Below are 17,321 nucleotides of genomic sequence, written 5' to 3'. Positions count from 1 at the left end.
TGTCCATATGCTAACAGATCCATGCCTAATAAATACTAACTCGTCTAAGAAATCACAAACAGATCCTTAAATACTATCCCTTGATAATACTAGCTTCCCCAGGCAAAGGGCATTTTGGGATGTGAGAAGGGAAACTAATAAGAGGAGCATTAGAGGTGCAGCCCAACCATCCCCACTACAGCCTCTTAAACAGTTCAGCAGCGTCCGTGTTCCCTGTGAGAAGACCATTTCCCAAGACAGCCCCTTCTACTCTTTGATAGAACAAACACAGAATATTCATCCACACCCATGTGCTGATCTCCAGCCTGCCTCCCTCTAACTCCCAATTAGGGGCTAATTCTAATTTTGAATACTATTCTTCCTGCAGATATCACATGTCTAGTCTGGTTGAGCCAGTGGTAGTGACAGCATCACCTACACAACACTCAAGACCATAAAAAAAGCATAGATTCAAACTGAGCCCTAAAATGTATATCAAATCATGCATTTGTGTCTGCTGGGATATAAGTTGAAGAACCAGAGCTTGTCCCTGTAAAATTTAATATGTTTTCATTTTTACATAAATCTGTGGACCTTACTAAATAATCACCATCAACTTAGAGAACCAGGTTTACATTAAAAACAAGTCTATAAATTGGAATGATAAAAACATGAAACATCTTAAACTTGCTAACTTCTTGGCTGTTTGGATAGCCACCTGCACCCACCCTGCTTTCTGGGGGTGGGGTAGGGAGAGAATAGAATGCAAATATTATTTTCCGCACCTCTATTTGTCTTTCTTTCCAAACATTTATTTTTACTTCCTCAGGGTATCAAGAAGAACATGTTCTGACACAACTGTTCAGAGTTGTTGCCAGGATGGCAAGTTTATTGTTGACATCATCTTCGGGCAAATAGTACAGGCGGCGGAAAATGATATGCAGGGCTAAATGTTTAAAAACTTGAGCCTTGGGCAGTGCCTGTGGCTCAAGGAATAGGGCACTGGCCCCATATACCAAGAGTGGCGGGTTCCAGCCTGGCTCGGCCAAAACTGCAAAAAATAAATAAAATTAAATTAAATAAAAACTTGAGTCTTGTGTTGCTAAGCTAAAATGAAAAGTTAGTAATGTTAATTTGTTTTTTTCTATAAGAGTTTCTGTTTGTTTATTTATTTATTTGTTTATTTTAGAGACAGAGTCTTATTCACCCTGGGGTTGAGTGCCATGGCATCATAGCTCACAGCAACCTCAGACTCTTGGACTCAAGTGATTCTCCTGCCTCAGCCTCCCAAGTAGCTAGAACTTACAGGTGCCCACTCAACTCTGAGCTAGTTTCTATTTTTAGTAGAGACAGGGTCTCACTTTGCTCAGACTGGTCTCAAACTCCTGAGCTCAGGCAATCCACATGCCTTGGCCTCCCAGAGTGCTGAGGTCACAGTCATGATGAGCAATTGTGCCCGGCCAAGACTTTATATTCAGAGAGGCAGTAATCAAAAAAGAATGGGCTTCTTCAAGTTCTAAGAGCTCTGGGTTCAAACTCAGGCTTGCCCAGTTTCTGCCTGATTGAGTACCCCTGGATACACTTAACAAGCACTTAATTGAACGATTCCTCTGTGCCAGGCACTTTGTCCTCGTAGAGCTTACAGTCCAAGTAAGTTAGTCACATCTCAGAATCTGTTTATGCCTAAAAGAAAAAAAAAATGCCTTATCATTTGGCAGGTGGCTCTTATGATAACTAAATGAGCTGACATGTAAAATGATAAAGCCCATTGCATAGCATACAGTAGTTGCTTAACAAGTCTTAGTTTCTTTCCCTTGTATTCAGAATAACCAAATGAATCTCTCCTTTGAGTCAATTTGTGATTGAAAAGCACAGCTCTAGTATATAACCAGAAATAAAACCAACAGTTCTATAAACCTAGACACTCCTAGAATACCCTAAATGTTTCTTGAGGTCCATCAGTCATGACAGCCAGACTTCAAAAATCATTCTTAGATGCTAACTTTTTGAATAGTCCTATTCTGTCTCCAATTAGTTTTCATGCAAAACAAAAACAAATTGATGTTCAATTGCCCCCCAGTGCAACATGGAATTCAGATCTATAAATGATGCTGAAGTATCAGAACACCTCATTTAAAATAATCTATTCATTGCCTGTAATGTGTCAGACATCTTGTTGTGGGATTAGGGTAATAAAAGAAACAAATGTATCCCTGCTCTACTGGAGCTTACTCTTTAGTGGGGGAGATACAATGTCTGCCCTCAGGGAGGCTAAACCAGGAGAAGGAACAAGATAAACTTGAACTAAACAATAGTGGCCAAAGTGCTATATTATAAGTATCCCTAAGGTAGGGATCCAGAAAAGATAACAAGTCAAGGAAGCTTTTGAAGGAAAAAAAATGGGATTTGAGCTGAGGCTTTTGAAGGTTCAAAAGGTTCTTCTATTCTCTCTATGCATAAAGATCAAATAAGCAAGAACTCAAAGTAGAGGCCAGCAGCAATAATGCCTTCTCTTTCTGAAAGTATAATATATAGTTTTCTCCAAACTCCTTCATTATTCACTAGCACAAATTGTACCTGGGTTCCTTCTCATCCAAAAAGCAGTATTAACTACTCTCGGGTAAAAGGTAATTGATTTTTATATTCTGCAGAGTTTTTCAAGGAGATATTCAGTCCAACTAGTTCTACCCCTCCTCCCAATACACACAGAAGAAAGAAGGAAAAACAGAAAAGAGAAAGAAATAAAAAGAGAAAGAAAGGCTCAGAATAAATGCACTATATACATTTTCTGTCTGTGAAAGTTCCCCATTCCTTACCTCTCAAATTTCCCTATGGGCAAAAGGTAACCATGACTCAGGCAGCTGTGCTGTCCTTACTACCCAGAAATGGAATCGGATCAGACTAGTAATAAAGAGGTCTGATGTCAGAAAGCTTTTAAAATTCTAAATTGTGTGTGAGCTGGGCAAGCTTCAGAGTTGAGTCTCTGAGACAGGGCTACAGTCATGTTCCCTGGTCATATCATGGTGAAGTCGGAACCACCATGCTCCATTCTGGGCACGGAACACAACCTCCTCCCATAAAGTACTGTACACATATCTTCAGTGAAGTTCTGCACGTTTGTTCACCCAGCCTTCTTCAATCTCAAGTGCTTGATCAGCCACTAAGAGATGAACTTCATGGGAATTTATGATCACTCTAAAATTATACAGCCTATTGTATGGTTACAGCTCTCTCAGCATTCTTCCCCTCTATAGACAAAATCCACAGCTTTTATCAAACTCCCAAAGGGTTCCACTACTCCTCCGCATCCCTATACTCCCTGTCTAAAAGTTTAAGAACCTGTGTTCTAAATCTACCAGGGTTGATTTTTCTCTTTATAGCATTTCCAAGTAACTACACTCCAGCTATAATTCAAGGAAGAAAACAAAAAAACCACACTTGAAAAAAAAAATTCCGTGTGACTTATCTGTTAATAATAACCAAATAATAACACTTGGAAAATTTGGATCTTATGCTCTTAATTAGTAAGTTTTATTAAAATAATTTTTAAATGTAGACATTTTTTTGATTTTGATGCTTAAAAATCAGCAGTGTCAGGCTCCATGAATAATGATCATGTTGGATCTTGATTCCATCCTTTTTTATTTATTATCTAATGACACTTTGTAGTCTACTGAGCACTGTATAAGAAGCACATACACCCAGCTGCTTTGGAGCTTACAATCAAATCGCTTTAGGAGTAGGGGTGATATAAAACAGCCCTTCCCTCTCTTTGCTCAGGAGTTGATAGAGGTCAGGAGATTAGGTTTCAAAGACTCCCAAGGGGAAATGTATCCCCAGTGAGCACAGGCCTTATTTTATATATTCCTAAAAGAGGGGACTTATGGTCAGGTGTGGTGGCTCACACCTGTAATCCTAGCACTTTGGGAGGCCAAGGTGAAATGATTGCTTTCGACCAGGAGTTTGAGACCAGCCTGAGCAAGAGTGAGACCCTGTCTCTCTAAAACAATGAAAAATTAGTTGGGTGTGGTGGTGCAGACCCATAGTCCCAGCTACTCAGGAGGCTGAGGCAGGAGGATTGCTTGAGGCCAGTAATTTGAGATTGCAGTGAGGTCTGAAGATGCCACTGCACTATAGGGAGAGAGAATAAGACCCTGACTCAAAATAAAGAAAAGAAAAGAGGAGACTTGTAAAAGAAAAGTGTAGGATCAGAAAGTCACTGGCATTCTCTCACACAAAAGAAAAAAAGCACAAGTTAGAAGATATAACCTCATTGTCCATTTTGTCCACAAACGCACATTGGGATGGTCTTGCTTTCTTTATCTACCTTACAGAGTAATCATGACCAAGAGATATATGATTTCAAATATACTGATATGTTTCAAAATGCCAAGCAAATAAAAGGTCACTGTTTCATCCAGCCTCCTTGGATCTTTCTTCACACACAGAAATTGTCAGCAAGAGCCGCGCTCTCCCATCCCTGCCAGCAAGATGTCACTGTGCATCTGTGAGCGTTCGTTTCAGAAATAGCCAACCACACATATAATGAAAACTAGAAACCACAGATAGGGCAGGAGACCTACATGCCTTGCTCCATTCTGTGCAACTTAATTTTCGGAAACAAATTTGAGACTCCATTCAGAAAGTACCCTGAACACTGAAAGTGTTTAATTTCTTCATGAAGAGCAGCTCAGCCAAGCACTTTACCTTTGTTTTTTTTCTTTTCAGTACTTTGCATCTATAGATCATGAGATTATCTTTCCAGAACTTTCACTACCTTATTCTGTCTTTCTCTCTTTAACAACCTTGTGAAGTATGAAGAACGCACTTTCTCCAACTTTCACTTTATCAAATTTTTACCTTTAAATTACAATAACCTGAGGTTAAGGCAGTCTTCTTCATCACATCCTTGCCTCTAAAATCCTTTAGATTCAGAGCACTTAGAATAAGGGCCCAACTCCTTACCAAGACTTACAAAGTCCCATAAGATCTGGTTTTGCCCAACGACCTCCCTTCCTTCACCAATCTTCATCCACACTCACTTCATCCTTTCTACATGCCATAAGCCTAAAGGTCTTAGACCTTGGTTGATCTATCCCTTCCCCAATTTTTTGTGCTACTGAATCATTTTCAACAATAACCAGAGTAATCTCTCTGGAGTAACAGTCTTATATGTTGTCTCCATGTTTAGAACTTGTCTATAGTTATCCATTGACCCCAGGATGAAGTCCCGCCTTCAGTTCCTGACATTAACATGGCCCTACTTCCCTCTCTTTGCTATCTTGTCCCCTCCCCCAGGCCCTTGCTCCAGCCATTTTGAACTCCTTGTAGTCCTGTAAAGAAAGGGGTGCTTCCTCTTTCAACTTTCCAGAACCCACAACAGTCATCCTCTTTTTATCTGGTCAACTTCTACTCAATTCTCAATTTGGGGCTAGAGAAGCCCATTGTGTCTGGTACTTAGGACTCAAGGGAAGCCATCCTCTGGCCTCCAGGAACCTTTCTTTGCCACCACGGGGCCTTTGCACAAGCCACGTGCTGAACCTTAAATATGTGCGGAGTCCTCTCCATGATCCTCCCTTTGAATCCTCACCACATAGCTGTGAGAAGTAGTCAAGAGCAGCTGAAGTTTCTATTTATCTGAGCACTTCATATACATTATTCTCAGGACTATTCCCTGAGGCAGGTATTGTTAGTATCCTACTTACTAACAGGAAATTGAAGCCAAGATGGAGTTAGTCAGTCACCCAGCCCCACAGTTGGAGGTTGAGTTTGAGCTCTTGTGGTTTCACTGCACAGCCTATGTTGACTTGTGGGAGGTCTGATCACCATTGAAGACATGAGGAAAGAGAAACTCAGAGAGGTTAAGTAACCTGCCCAAACTGTTCAAATCAGGATTTAAAAGACCAGTTAGATGCCTATTATATTTCTTCCAATAACTGTACACTTGCTCCTGTCATTATACTTTATTAAAATTGCCTAACTTACCAGATTCCCTTAATTTTGTTTTACCTTATTAATGTATTTTATTTTTAAAAAATAGTTTTAGATTGACAGAGAAATTGAACAGACAGTACAGAGAACTGTTACATACTTCTTGCAGAGTTTCTCCTCTTATGAACATCTTACGTTAGTGTGGTAGGCTTGTATAACTAGTGGACCCACATTGGTCTGTTATTATTAACTACATTAAATAGTTTATTCATATTTCCTTAGTCTTCTAATCTCCTTTTTCTATTCCAGGATCCCACCTAGGAATCTAAGATAATACATTACACATTTAGTTGTCTTGTCTCCTTAGGAGGGCCCTGTTGGCTATGGCAGTTCTCAGACTTTTTTTTTTTTTTCAGATAGAGTCTGACTATGTCACCCTCAGTAGAATGCTGTGGCATCACAGCTCACAGCAACCTCAAACTCTTGGGCTTAAGTGATTCTCTTGCCTCAGCCTCCCAGGTAGCTGGGAACACAGGTGCCTGCCACAACACCCGGCTATTTTTGTTGTTGTCATTGTTGTTCAGTCATTGTTGTTTAGCAGGCCTAGGCCTGGCTCAAACCCACCAGCCCTAGGGCATGTGGCCGGCACCCTACCCACTGAGCTATGAGTGCTGAGCAGAATTTCCTTAACCCTTGATGATCTTGAGAGTTTTAAGGAAGACCACTCAGGCCTCAGGTGCATTGTAGGATGCCTCTCTCTTGGGATTTGGCTAACGGTCTTCTGATGATTGAAGACCACAGAGGAAAAGTGGCATTTTCTTTGCATCATCTTAATCTAGCGTCGTCCTAACAACAAGGTTTGTGTTTATGTTGGCCTTGACCACCTGGCTGAGCAAGTGTCTGTCAGGTTTCTTCACTGCAAAGTTACTCCCCCTCCCCAATATTATGCTCTGTACTTTTTAAAAGAAGTCATTATGTTTAGCGCACACTTAACGTATAGAGAGCTGCGGCTGCTTGCTGTGCTCCTTGAGGGTATGTTATCTTCATGATTTATTCAGAGTTTTTCTGCACAGGAGATTTTTCTCTTTCTCTTCCATTTATTAATGTATTCAATCATTTACTTATTATTGATTCATGGATACTTATTTTATACTTTTTATAGTCCAATACCATTTTATTTTGTTGTTCAAATGTTCCACACTGGACGTTGGGGACACTTTCAGTTGGTCGTTATGTCCCTTTAACTTGCCCCCATCAATGTACAGTTTTGTTTCTGTTTTAGTAAGTCCTTACTTTCTGGCTCCGTAAGAGCCTCCAGACTCATATATTTCCTTCCCCAGTGGTAGCATCAGACATTCAAGTCTTCTTTTACTGAATAGTTTTAGAAATCAAGATCTGGTTGCTAATTGCTACTGGGGTATCATTTCTTTTAAGTCTTCTCAGCTGACACAGAAAGAAATATCTGTGTGTACGCAATCCTGTGTCTATCCACATAAATATTTCTCTATGGGATTGTCTGTATCTACATAAAGTTAAGCATAAGTTCTTACTGATGTCTCCAATTCTACTTCATTACTGCCTGGAACAGTCTAATGTCTTCTCTTTGCTTGTTGGTAAATTCCCACTCCAGCAGTGAGAAATGACTACAAGCTTCTTCAAGGCAGAATTAGTGCCTTCGTCACTGCCATATCCCAAATATAGTGCCAGGTACATATGCCACACATGTGGATTTGCTGTTGATTTTCCCCTATAATCTCAATTGTGGAAAAGACTACAGATACATTTGCAAATGTTCTAAAATATGGATTTCAATGACTAAAATCACAACAATTTATTAGGGCAAAGGTATAAGAGGGTGCACTAACAAAGGTCTGATTTAAGTGTTTTTATCAACGCAGTGAAGGGAAAATGACAGTAATACATCCCAGCCACGCAAAAAGGATTTGGGCTTCCCTGAAAAGGATTCAAGTGGCATAAAATGGTTTGTTTCTCCACAGCAATTTACATTTATTAAAATAGATAATAGGCATAATCATTGTCAAAACAGAGCCTCTGCTCCGTATTATGTCTTAATACATTCCCGGAGTTCCTGACAAACAGGCACAAAGCCGTGGCAGATGAGGCGCTGAGTGGAGGATCCCCCTAATAGCGCAGTAGGAAAACCAATCTCACACCTCTGGGAAGGAAAATAAGCCCCCAGAGCAGCCTGTGTAGACTGAGGGCAAAGAGCAAAGGGAAGGGGCTAAACTGATGCATCAGCTGGGAGGGGAGGGGGGCTCTGACTCTGTGCTCGGCACTAATGATGCTAATCTACGTCGGGGCGCGTGCGCACCCACACCACACAGCGGAAGTCTGCAAAGGGCTGCACCATGCGCCAGAGCAGTGCATCGCAAATCTCCTGCAAGGGTATGCATTTTATACGGGGACTGCTCCACATGGGCATTTATTATGTACATTCTGTGTCAGTTCATGTGAATAAATCCCTTGTCTCCTTAAATCTATTCCAGATCCTTTCTGATCTATTGTTTGCACTGCAGCCAGAATGACATCTTTAGAAAAACAAATTGGTCACTGCCCTCCCTTCTTCCCCACATTTAAACCTGCCAACAGTTTCACTCCTAGGATACAAAACAAAAAGGGCTCGTACACTTTCTTCAAGGCTCTGCAAGGTATGGCTTCTGTCTGACCTCCACCCTGGCCACCTTTCCCTTCTTTTGACATCTTCTCTTTTTGCTCCTACTGCTACTCGAAGGCCCTCTCTGCCCACGTCACCCTCCTATCTCCTCTCCAACATAGCTAACTCCTATTATGGCAGGATCCAGTAATTCTGTCACCAGGAAACTTTCCCTGTCTGGGTCCAATAATCCTCTTATTACACACTCACAGAGCATCACTAACTCTTCCTTGAGAGTGCTTGCCACAGTCGCAATTGTACATTTATCTGTATTATTCTTCACTCCCCAGAGGGCCTTATCACTCCATATTCCTGGCACGTGGTCCCATCCTTGGCACCTAAGTACCCAATATACCTATGAAATAAAGGAATGAAAAATGGCCATACCACTCATCCATACTATTGTCAAAATTTTCCTAGCTTTAAAGTCCCTCTTTAGATTCTGAAGAATATGTCATCTCATATGAGACATTTCACGGGTCACTCTAGGGATGAGGACAAGAAATATTACTGCTAGGCTCTGGTCTTTTCCAAATAAACATGAGGTCCTTTTTGTCACGTGGGTCAGTAATGTGTTGAAATAAATATTACATGAATGTGTACGTAAGGGAACGTGAAAAAAATCCCATCCAGAAGAGGTCAGCCCTAGTGTTGATCCTCTACTAGTCCAATCCTTTAAGAGCTGTTTGCTTTTAGTCACTTTACCTCACAACGTCCCAAATGCTACTTTTGGCTTTCAAGCTGTAACCGATGGGCTCAGGTTTCATTCAACATTCAACAAATATTTATGCAGGATATTTATTACATTCTGGGGACTGTTTTAGAGCCTGTGATACACACCAGGTAAGAAAAGCAACATGCTTAACCTTCAAGGAGAAGGGCTAGTCAACACACCAACAAGTAAATGAAATACTATTGATTGCTGTGAGTGCTAACCAGGAAAGAACCCTATTCTATATGAGTGAGACCATTCTCATTGTAACGATTCTAAGTGTCCCAAACGCCTCCCCCAAACTACCTGCATCATTAGGGCACCAGGATACCACAGAGATCACAGTCTTTTCACTTGATGAAGGATTAAAGGATTTTATATTTTAATATCATCATTTCCTATAAGGATTTAAATTGATTTAAGAAAGTGAACATGTAAGAGGGCAAAACACAATGTATAGTTTTTCTAAGGAGTCACTAAAACCCCTCAAAATTTCCTATTGGCAGTTTTGATGCACCTGAAAACATCAAAGTGCCTTGCTCTCTAGGACACATACCTCGACAAAGCATCTGTTTCACGCCAAGAGATTTTTCACTTGGTTTTAGGGATCAGTAAAACAAGGCATAGCTGGTGGCACGAAAATCTTAAGACACCAATGGAGAAACTGCAAATTTTGCAAATTGAATCATGATTCTCTTGATAACCATTATAAACCTTGAGGTCTAGGATAGTGTTTGGAGCACAACTGGTCTTCAATAATTACGTGTCAAATGCTTGCTGACTGAATGGTGGTGCTTTGAGAAAATTAGCCAGTTGAAGCATGAGATCAGAGAGAAGCTGGAAGGGAAGAATTAAAATGGAAGTGGCTCGTTAACAAAGAGAAAGCCACAGAGAAAGAGCACCCGGGACAGTATCCTGCTTATCTTCTTTTGATGAAGGCTATAGGCTTATGAGAGAAGCAGGGGAATCTCAGGAACAGATAGGGCAGCCCCAAATGCCACATATCAAGACTGATGTGTCAGCCTACTGTCTCTAAGGGGGAAGAACAATCTGCAGATTGACAAATTCTTCTGTTTACACTCCTGAACAAATAAACTAATTGTGCCTTTGTTTTTAGCCTAACAAATCATAGCTTGATTACATGTCATTAGTGACCATTAATACACAGACTGTTTGCATTTCACTGGTGTATCTGAATCATAGTCTTGCCTTTCACACCAGCTCAGTCAAGCTTCCAAAGGAAAAAGCTCCCTTATCGGGCCTCAAGCGGGACTTAAACAAATTAACATTTATTCTCTGCAATTGAATTATGCTGCAGAAGAATTCATTATGGTGGTTAATTATTGTTGGCCTACTGTAGAACCAGTCTTTTCCCTGTGTAGTGGAGACTCGCTCTTCATGCCTAAAGACTGTGCAACCACCTCTCTTCAAACACTCTCAATAACATCGGATGACTGCTGACATGGCGGTCAGCCACACAGACCTGCTTATGTGACACTGGTACAGAGAACCCTAAATTCACAATGCAGTGTCTGATTATGGTCCAGACAAGTGCAGGGAACACATTGGGGAGTATCAGAAGTATAGAAATGCCAGGAAAAGAGTCTATGGGGCAAGAAAGTAGAGGCAGAGCAGAGAATACGTATACACAGGTCAACTGGGCAACCCCGAATTTTAAAAGGTGTTATTGGGGCTTTGGATTATCCACATTAGAATGCAAGATTCTTTAAAAAAAAAAACTAGGTAATTGCCAAGCCTCCATTTCATTTCTTGGTGTACAGTCACAGAAGGGCACGTGGAAATTAAAGGAGATTAACAATCTCAGGAATGCGTGAGGACGTTCTAACATAGCAATTGCCATTTGGAAGCAAATCCATGGTCCATCTCATCTAATGTTCTGTTGCTTAAAAATGTCCTCCAGGGAATCCTAGCACTCCAGGAGGCCAAGGTGGGTGGATTGCTTGAACTCATGAGTTCAAGACCAGCCTGAGCAAAAGCAAGACCCCATCTCTACTAAAAATTGAAAAACTGAAGCAAGAGGATCACTTGAGTCCGAGTTGGAGGTTGCTGTGAGCTATGACACCATGGCACTCTACCCAGTGACAGCTTGAGACTATCAAAAAAAAAAAAAAAGTCCTCCAGGTAATGCCACTTCTGACTTCTAAGGTGTTGAGGTCATAGAATACAAGGAGTTGCTAACAAGGCAAATGAGAGCAGCCCAGACATCACGCAACCATCTTTACTTTCTCTTCTGGGCTAGCTACCAAACACACGATTCACACCTCTGTTTAATATACATGAAGACAGTATGGGGTTCAATGCAGTTTAAAAGCTTTCAAATGAGGGAGAAGGGAGGAGGGAATGGGTGGAGGGAGGGGAGGTTTGGAGGGATCACTTCTGAGGTTTATCTTGGGTACAGGTGAATCTTTCTAAGAGTAGAATGTGAACGTTTTAAAGCAATAACTGAGAAAATGACATGAAGGCTGTGTTGAGCAGTTTGATGGAAGTATTTCAGATTGCATGTGAAAACCCCACACTGTACCCCAGAAGTGCATTAATGTACATAGTTACCATTCAATAAAATAAATAAATAAATAAAAATAAAAAAATTAAAAAAATTTAAAAAAAAGCTTTCAAATAAATTATCTTGCTTATCTTTATAACAGTTTTATGAAAAAATTAGATTATGAATAGTATAGTAATGGTGAGAGATCCAGGCTGTAAGTTATCTTGTCTGTTTTCATTCCTGGCTTTTCTACTAACAGCTGGGGGACCTTGAGCAACTTATCTAACATCCCTGAGCTTTGGTTTGCCCTTGTCCAAAACGGATGATGAAGGCACCTCCCTCCCAAGGTGCTTGCAAATACCTGATAGATAATTAAGGCACATAAAGCACTTAGTATATACTACCTGGCACAAACTAAGTTCTCAGTAAATATTAATTGTTATTGTTTCTTTCTTTCTTTACCAGTAGCACCATTAGAAGCAGGACCAGTGGTAACTACTCATCACCATCTCCCACAGAAATTTAAGGAAACTAAGTATCCAAGACTTTCCTGAAGTACCCAGCTACTAAATCACTGAGTACCACCAACTCAGTATCTCCTGAGCATACCCTTCTCCCAGCCTGGAACATTTTTCATTCTTATCCCTTTCACTTGAATCCCTCCCCCTCGTTAGGTCTCAGCTTAGCCACCTCCTCCGTCATGAGCCCTCCTCTGAGCCCTCCCACATCATTTCTCAGTGCCTGGCCTGCATCACTGAACTTCTCATTCTACATTGGAATTGCCCACTGTCCTATGTACCCTACTAGACCACAAGTTCATTAGCAGAAGAGATAGGTCTGTGGACCACACCTGTGCATGCCCAGTGCTGTACATACCGAGTGCTCAGTAGATACTTAACAAGTTAAAGAATGGGTGTCAGCCTCTTTTTACACCAATCTATTGCCATATAGTAAAGTATTGGGTCTACCAGGGTATACTAAGGAAGTCATGGAGAGCCATACATGGCTTCACACCTAACACTGTTATTAAATAATCTCAAACTCATGTCATAAATTCAAGAAAAACTGATACATAATATTTTCTATATTGATGAGGTAAATGGGATATTTAGTTACATGCACAGAATATATTATGATCAAGTAGCTTGGGGCCCATAGCACAGTGGTTACGGTGCTGGCCACATACACAGAAGCTGCCAGGTTTGAACCTGACCTGGACCTGCTAAAACAACAACTACAACCAAAAAATAGCCGGGTGTTGTGGTGGGCGCCTGTGGTCCCAGCTGCTTGGGAGGCTGAGGCAAGAGAATTGCTTAAGCCCAAGAGCTTGAGGTTGCTGTGAGCTGTGACATCACAGCACTCTACCAAGGGTGACATTGTGAAACTCTGTCTCAAAAAAAAAAAAAAAAATCAAGTCAGGATATTTGGGGTGTCCATCACCTTGAATTTATCATTTCTATGTGCTGGGAACATTTCAAATTCTGACTTATAGCTACTTAGAACTACATATACATTGCTGCTAACTACTGAACATTAGAACTTATACTTTCTGTCTAACTGTATGTTGGTACCTAAGACCAACCTCTCTTCATCAAGGTAATCTTAATCAAATTCTAATGGATTCCATTTTTGAGGAAAGTGACTAAATCTGTGAAAATGATAGTTTGAGGGAACCCTTATCATCCTGCTAAAGCACACATGTGCACATGCGTCTTCCCTTCAGACTTCACACTTACTGAACACGTAATGTGCAGTGCTTATACAGCCATCAAGCCCTTGAATTTTAAAAGGGCATCATTCTCTTTGTACTTGGAAAGGATTTCTGAGAAATGTTTGGATTTGATGGGGTACAGTGAAAAGCACGTACTGGTCCCTGCTATTCTTTCTTCCAGCAAGATCTTAAAATTCTGAACTGTCTCTTTCTCACTTGCAGTTTTCGTGTTTCTGGAAATTTTGAGTCGGCCATAGCACAGGTCAGCAAAATATGAGCAACAACAAAATGTTTCACTCCTTCCTCTCTCTCTCCCTTCTGAAGGAGGAATAGGGGGCCTAAAAGTTGAAAACTCCAGGGAGGTCCATTAAAAATCTACCCAGTTTCATCTCACTGAAGTTTCGATGAGGTATCATCACCAAGGGAAAACCAAATAAAGCGCGAACCTTCAATCAATACTATATTGGTATGCACTGAAAATGTTACTTGGTGGGTGGGAATGAACAAAAGTACACTGGAATTACAATCGATATAAATCTTTCATTAAAATAGGCCAGACAGAAAAAGATAAATTTTCTATAGCAAAGGAAGAAAAGAACTCTACCCAAGATCACGGATAATTCAAGGTATTATGTAAAAACAAACCCTAGGCTCGCTGCCTGTGGCTCAAGCAGCTAAGGCTCCGGCCACATACACCTGAGCTGGTGGGTTCGAATCCAGCCCCGGGCCCGCCAAACAACAATGATGCTGGGCACCTGTGGTCTCAGCTACTTGGGAGGCAGAGGCAAGAGAATGACTTGAGCCCAAGAGTTTGAGGTTGCTGTGAGCTCTCACACCATGGCACTCCACCCCACAGTGACAGAGTGAAACTCTGTCTCAAAAAAAAAAATTATTTGGAAATGTTTCCTTCCTCATTTCTTTTATTAAAGGGAGGGTTTTTCTGATTATCTTCCTCTTTACTCTGTCTCAGAGTTCATGTCTACCTCTGTGACAAATTCTGCCTTAAGGGAGAAATTTTGATCATTCTTCTTAAATCACAGTTCTTTTATACTAAATTTTACCTTCCAGGACCCCCCAAATATAGTCAACTATGGGAGATGTAAAGCTAAATAGTGTCACCACAACCTAGCAGAAGGCTCCATATCACCTCATCCAAATCTAGTGGAACTGGCTCGGTGCCTGTAATTCAGTGGGTAGGGCACCAGCCACATAAACCAGAGCTGGCAGGTTCGGATCCAGTCTGGACCTGCCGAACAATAATGACAACTACAACAAAAAAATATACAGGCATTGTGGTGGGCACCTGTAGTCCCAGCTACTTGGGAGGCTGAGGCAAGAGAATCACTTAAGACAAGAGTTGGAGGTTGCTATGAGCTTTGATGCCACAGCACTCTACCAAGGGCAACAAAGTAAGACTGTCTCAAAAAACAAACAAACAAAAAAACAACTTAGTGGAACTACTTAGGAATTATAAATAGAGGGCTTTAGAATATTTGAGGCAGGTGAGAAGCTGTTTTTCCTACACAGTGATTTCTAGATCTATTTTCTCATCGCAAATGACCCATTTAGTGAGACTCTCCATTCTTCATTATATGCAAAGTAAGATGTCCATATTGTCTTTTCCTTGGCCTTCTGACTCAAGCCTGTTTTTCTTTGTTCAAGCAGTTAACGTATCTGTCTTATTCATTAGCTGTCAGATGAACCTCTCTAGCATCAATAAAGCAAGCTCTACTCTTGTTTAGTCAACACTCTCTCCTGGCAATTTTATAATCAGCCATAATTTATCACCACTGCATACATTTGGTCAACATGTGCTCTTAGTTTTTAAAACGGTAAGTCAAAATATGCTTCATAGTTATTGAAGTTATTTGGGTTCCATGGAACAATTTTTAAGCAATTGGAACTATTCGACACTTCCATATTGCTATTTTATCAAGAATAGTAGGTAAAATAATAATACTAATACCTTTATTTCCATAGGTGCTTTCATCTGGATAATTCATGCTTCATTATTGTGCCACTAGTCTCTGTCTTGGGTTCTCCCTTGGCTCCTGTGACAAACATGGGGTTCAGATCCAGACTCCAGGAGGCAGTGATGCTTCAACTTTCGGTAACATACAGGTGCACTTACACACTCCCCTTACCCCCATCAGTCTCTTTGGGTGAGGTTGATCCTGGCTGATAAGGTGACATAATCAACAAGCTGTGCTTCAGCTCCTCAACTAGAAGCAGACCTTCTTCTGACTCTGGAGACCTAGAGCAGTGGTTTTCCAAATTTGCTCTGGACAATTAGCAACATTACCTGGGGAACTAGAAAATCAAACTCTTAGCCCCTGTCACAGACGTATTCTACCAGAAACTCTTAGGGACAAAGCCTGGAAACTTGTCTTTAAGAAACACTTCAGGTGATTCTATCTACATTACAGTTTGAAAACAACTACTATATGGCATCTAGGGAGTTTTGAAGGGGCGGCAGTGGTTAGAAGAGCTGTCTTCATATGGCTAAAGAGGGGTCTATGGATAGGGTACGAAGTGCTTTGGGTAAGACGTTAATCACAGTATAGGGCTGGAGCAACAGGTGAAATCTAGAGATTGCTCTGGTGCAGAACAACCTTTATGCAGTTGGAATTATTCAGAAATGGGCAATGCACAGATCTCACTGATATGAAATGGCTCCCTTCTCTAGAAGTGTTTAGAGGTATGAAGTTATACTCTGTGAGAAGCTATGAATAAGGCAGTAGAAGAAGAAAGAGTAAATATAGTGGAAACATCCATAGTTGACCACCTCCCTACGCTGACCACCTCCTTAAGTTGACCTAGTTTTCACAGACCAGACATGCACCACATGTACTCAATGGATACTGCCTATGTTGACCACCTCTGTATGTTGACCAATTTGTTAGAGTCTCTTGGGTGGGCAACTTATAGATTCTACTGTATAAAGATTCCAACCCAAGAATTATATTTAAAAGGGCTCAAATCACCACCAGCCAATACCGATACTGGATTAAAAGATTAACGTTGGTATTTTAACTTATTTACATTCTTTATTTATAATTTAAAAATTGTACTTATTGAACTGTCTTTCAATGTAACATTTAAAGAGGTATAGATAATTGTACTAACATTATTGAAAATGCAGCCTAACATTATTTCAGAGACTGTCCCAAGTATATATTCCATGTACTGTTGTATTTAATACTGACAATAATCTTATGAGGTTAAGCATTGTTATCCTTATCTGATAGATTAGGTTTCTGGTTTAGAGAGGTTCAATAACTTGCCTAAGGACTAACAGGTGGTGGAGCCAGGATACAAACCCAGGCATCTCCAGAATCTGTGTTCTTAACAACCAAAGTATATTTTTTCATACCCTGAACCCTAGGGTTTGGAGGGTTATAGTTCAATGCAAATAACACTTATGACCACCCAAGTCTTCCAGAAATACTAAACACAACTGAACACCTACTTATTGAATGTTTGATCTGTGTCAGGGACTGAACCAGCCACTGTACTGCTATGGTCTCACGTAATCCTTATAACAGCAACAGAAGACAGTTACTGCTATTGTCTTGATTTTACATATGGGCAACTACAGTTACAGGATTTAAGTAATAAGCCCATCTTCTTGTTAAGGATTTCACTTCTCACGTAATTAAATGGAAATAAGACAAAAACCACACATAGTACATGAAAACCCTCAGTAAAGGTAGCCTCTGTGCCTTTGCATTATGTTTCCAGAGATAAGAATGGTGTTGGTGAGATCAATCCAATGTCTTTCTCACCTATTTTCTTTCTTTCTTTCTTT

The 17,321-nt window shown here is 40.6% G+C and overlaps 1 protein-coding gene across 7 annotated transcripts in view; it reads right to left on the bottom strand.

Moving 5' to 3' along the window:
* Positions 1-17,321, bottom strand: part of PPP2R2B (protein phosphatase 2 regulatory subunit Bbeta) — a 495,801-nt gene that overhangs the window by 254,610 nt on the left and 223,870 nt on the right. For 2 of the 7 annotated variants that reach the window (XM_003782073.2, XM_012808948.2), the window contains one exon: positions 15,480-15,564. The exons of the other annotated variants lie outside the window; for them this stretch is intronic. In XM_003782073.2, coding sequence (XP_003782121.1) covers positions 15,480-15,516 — 37 coding nt within the window. In that variant the 5' untranslated portion in view covers positions 15,517-15,564. The remainder of the gene's footprint in view (positions 1-15,479; positions 15,565-17,321) is intronic. 7 annotated transcript variants of the gene reach the window in all.

The sequence above is a fragment of the Otolemur garnettii genome, unplaced genomic scaffold (assembly GCF_000181295.1).
Source record: "Otolemur garnettii isolate 467f Iridium unplaced genomic scaffold, OtoGar3 scaffold00003, whole genome shotgun sequence".
NCBI lineage: Eukaryota > Metazoa > Chordata > Mammalia > Primates > Galagidae > Otolemur > Otolemur garnettii.
Note: the sequence above shows the minus strand (reverse complement) of the source record. Positions and strands in the feature narration are given on the sequence as shown.